The 3,958-nt window shown below is 38.8% G+C and overlaps 1 protein-coding gene across 1 annotated transcript; it reads left to right on the top strand.

Moving 5' to 3' along the window:
• Window positions 1-1,453: 1,453 nt before the first annotated feature.
• Window positions 1,454-3,674, top strand: LOC129782395 (uncharacterized; the record flags this gene model as incomplete). The annotated part of the gene is made up of 2 exons (XM_055789611.1): window positions 1,454-2,624; window positions 3,325-3,674. Coding segments are annotated over exons 1-2 (728 nt in total), but the record flags the coding sequence as incomplete, so codon positions are not given.
• Between the last annotated feature and the right edge of the window lie 284 nt (window positions 3,675-3,958).

The raw sequence follows: 3,958 nt of genomic DNA, 5'->3' as shown, positions 1-3,958 counted from the left end.
TGAATAACGAAGGAACATGTTGCCCTCGGATTGAACGTCCGCTAAAGCAACGAGTGAAGCAAAGCATATTTCGATTATATCCATACCATTGCGAAAACATTTGTACCTATCAATCATGCACCACTCTATCCAAGGGGAAAAATAAGAAGAGACCACCCTATCAATATTGCTTTCGCTCTTTCCAACCTCAATTTCTATTTTGCTACCAAATTTATTGTTCCAAAATGCATTCTCAGAACATGCACATAGCAAGCACTGACGCGCACAAACAAAACAGATGGGAAATTTTAAAAATTGCATTTTCGAAAAACATTAATTCTCGCATCAGCCATTGGCAATGCAATCTCAACGTATGGCCAACTTGTTTATTATCCTCGCGAGAACAATAATGAATCATGAATCAATCATCTTCAGCTGCTTCCATAAAACCACACATACCATCGGTCTTTTTTGTCGGAGCCAGCAGAACGTTTTACCTAAGAGTTTTTTCAGAAATTTCGATTCATTGTATACTAACAACCGAAGTTATGAAAAGTGTATTGATTTACACATTTTTTCCAGGAGAAAACTTGTGTGAATTTGGGAGTGGCTTCGCACTTATTGGTGAATTTTTCTGATTGGTCATTAAATTTCCATGAAAATTTCCGCATAGCACAATTTGCCAATTTTTTTCTCTGGGAAATGTTGAAATGGATATTTTGGGAATGTTGTTGAGCGTTGGAGATGTAATTTTGCGTAGAGATAATGAAAAACTATTTGGATTTTAGTTTTAATTTGACAATTTGCTCAAACGGGCATTTTATTTCTTAACGTTAGCGTCTCTAACGTGACCGCCTCTCAGTGAAAGTTTTCATTCGTGGGCGCTTGTAAGTGCTACCAAACATTCGTACTAAAAAATGCATTTAAAATTTCTACAATGTTCGTTCTCACCGCCATTAATTTCGTAACCCTACGTTAACAATGCGGTCGTATCTTGGACACCACACTTACCATCTTAATTTTTTTTTCTTATCAAAGTTTTCTGGAATGTATTAGTGTACGGATTTTCTCGGATTTCCACTGAGGATACAATAAAACCGAGTTGTTTGACATAGCAATTTCAACTAAGTATTAATAAAACAAAAAATACGCGCCGTTTAAAAATAATTTACATTGCAATGTTTCTAACTTATATCAACAGTCGCTGGAGTACTGGAGTTCTCAAACAATACAATACCATATAAATAGAATAGACACAAGACTTTGCAAGTCCGGACCGTAAGCCACCAAAAGAGTACTATATACTATCCTTCACACGCAAACACCAAATCGAGTGGACGAAGAACGAAGTGTCTGAGGCTATAAATCGTATACTAGCACACAATAATAGCACTTTCCTATGTGTCACCACGCCGGCCAAGCCAACTTCTCGTCAATCAGTAGGTGTGCTTTCACAGTTACTGTTCTACTCGGACACCACAGAGCACCACGAAAGCTCGCCAATGGGTGCTTGGGGCGGAAAGCGTCCTTTCCTTTGAAAGGACTGACCACATAGCGAAAGGTTGTGTGATGGTCATTCGAACGATGGACATCGTCGAGAACGGTCCACTTTCGCAACCTCTCCTAATGAAACAGTTTCAAGTGTGTGATTTTGTTCAAAGTTGTGTTTTTTGTGGTGTTTTGAACTGCTCTAAATTTTAAAGTTTTAACCATGGAAGAGAGTGTCAACGCATGTCGGATCAAGTTTTGAGCATGGTGCATGGTGGCTAGGAAAAATCCATCACACTATTCCATTATTGGTTTTCCCTTCATCTGCATTATTCATTAGTGTAGTTCACCTTAATTTAGGTCGTAGCCTCATGTTTCTACGCCCGTGACTTTTCACCGTCAGGAAAACCACGCGTCTGAGGTCCTTTTTCTTGTTACCGTTAGTGGCGAACGTGATGTTCGTTTGCCACCGAATGTGTTAAGTGAGGAACAATTATAGTTCACTGTTTGGTAGTTTGATTTGAAACTGGATAAACATAACTGAAGCAATAGAAAATTCTTCTCAATATAACGATAAACGCTGTAACCAGAATTAGTACATACGGAGGCATTTAAAAAATCCTCCACAGAAACTGCCACTGTAAGATGAATAATTCAATCGTTTCGAATGAATCGACCGTGATTCAACGGTATTTAGTGTTATCGATCTGAAAAAGGCCGGCATCTAACTTCAAGTTCGATAAAATCCCGTCACGTAAGAGCATAGCGTAGTAGAGAAAATGCCAACTTTTATGACACGACAACAGGAAGAGCTTTTGGAAGAAAGTCCAGCGTTTGCAATCGTGCCAGTCGACCATTTCCGGGGAATAGGAAAACCAAATGCCATTGTCCGTCCTTTACGACACAACAGAGAAGTTATTGAAGGACAACACATCATCGACTTGCATCCTGATTACAAACTAATCCATGAATTGGAAGCACAGATCATCCCCAATTTTGGCAACAAGAAAAGTGATAGAAATAATAATAACACTATCAGCACCAACACTGCCGTAACTAAAAGGACGGATCGTGGGAAGCACAATGATTTCACCAAAGAATTAGATGCAAAATTGAGACGACTGCAAAATGATTCCTCCAAGCATTCATCAAAAAATGTATGTCAAATCATAACTGAATATTGCAAAACCAGAGCATATGTTATGTGAGGGAGCTAGAACAAACTGTTTTTCATGTTGGGTAATTACTGTTTATTTAGTGATAGCTATCAACGGAAAAACTCCTTTCCCCTTCACTATTGTTGTGACTGAGGACTTTATCGATGAATGTGTCAGTAGGGCTATCGTGCCATCTGACTATTATACGATATATGTATTTGAATATGACTCACTTTTCTTTTTAACATTCCGACTAGTAAACAAATGCAATTTGTATGAGGGCTGACCTCATACGCTCAATTTACGCATTACATCATTCCACCCTCAATATAGTACTGCGTATACCAGGAAAGTGTTGACTGTTTACAGCAATTTACTCAATTGATATTGAATCAATATTAACGTTTCCAAGAAAGCACAATCGATTTCGAAGCAATTGTAACTGTTATTCAAACTATGTTTACGAGCAGTTTTTGCGTAACTTTTCATGTGCTATGAAAACTGCGTGTAGTTAATTGGGATCTTCTTAATTGCATTCTTTCCCACCCCTTCCTAACCGTTGATTCATTTCAAATATGCTGATAGAATCCAACACAAAAAATCAGTTCGTTAGCTCCTTCCTAGCGGTGCCATTGCTATATACACCTATATACATGTTTTCACTTTCGGCCTCCCCATTTCGCCACTCCTGAAACACCAGGGAAGCTCGCAGGAGGTTAACGTCAAGAAAAAACCCCTTTTCATCACAACCGTACCCAAGGGTGTGTTTCTTCAACCGACCAAAGAGTTACCCAGACTTATTCCATCGGCGGCGACTCTGCGCCGTATTTACGCCTATGAGAGCCGTCCAAGGATTCTGACCGCGAAAAGCATTAACAATAATAACAACGACATCAATCATCCTAACCACAACAGTCAGCAGCACTTGTGCAAACATGGACCTCAACATAATAAAACTGCTATCGCCCCAGATGAATCGGAGGAACAGGACGTGGCAAAGGCCGCATCCAATGGCGTTCCAAAACACAACTGCATAAACCGGACCATGAGGTAAATGATTGATTGGTGTACACTTCTTTGTTTGGTTTAAGTTTTTCGTCACAAAACTGATAACATTAGCTAACTCGATGATTACTTTCTTTACTAAATTTTACGCTGACGATTGAGCTGAACTCGCTTTTAAAAATTGTCAAACTTTCAATTAATAGGATCGCATTGCACATAGTGCCAATCAATATTTAACTGATCCTCCTAATGACGCAATAGTCAAAAATTTTCAATCCTCATCTTATTGAATAAGCGGTTTGTAGATTTTTTCTGACACAATTTCATAA

This window comes from Toxorhynchites rutilus, unplaced genomic scaffold, assembly GCF_029784135.1.
Source record: "Toxorhynchites rutilus septentrionalis strain SRP unplaced genomic scaffold, ASM2978413v1 HiC_scaffold_62, whole genome shotgun sequence".
Taxonomy (NCBI): Eukaryota; Metazoa; Arthropoda; class Insecta; order Diptera; family Culicidae; genus Toxorhynchites; species Toxorhynchites rutilus.
This window is presented reverse-complemented; position numbering and strand designations above follow the sequence as displayed.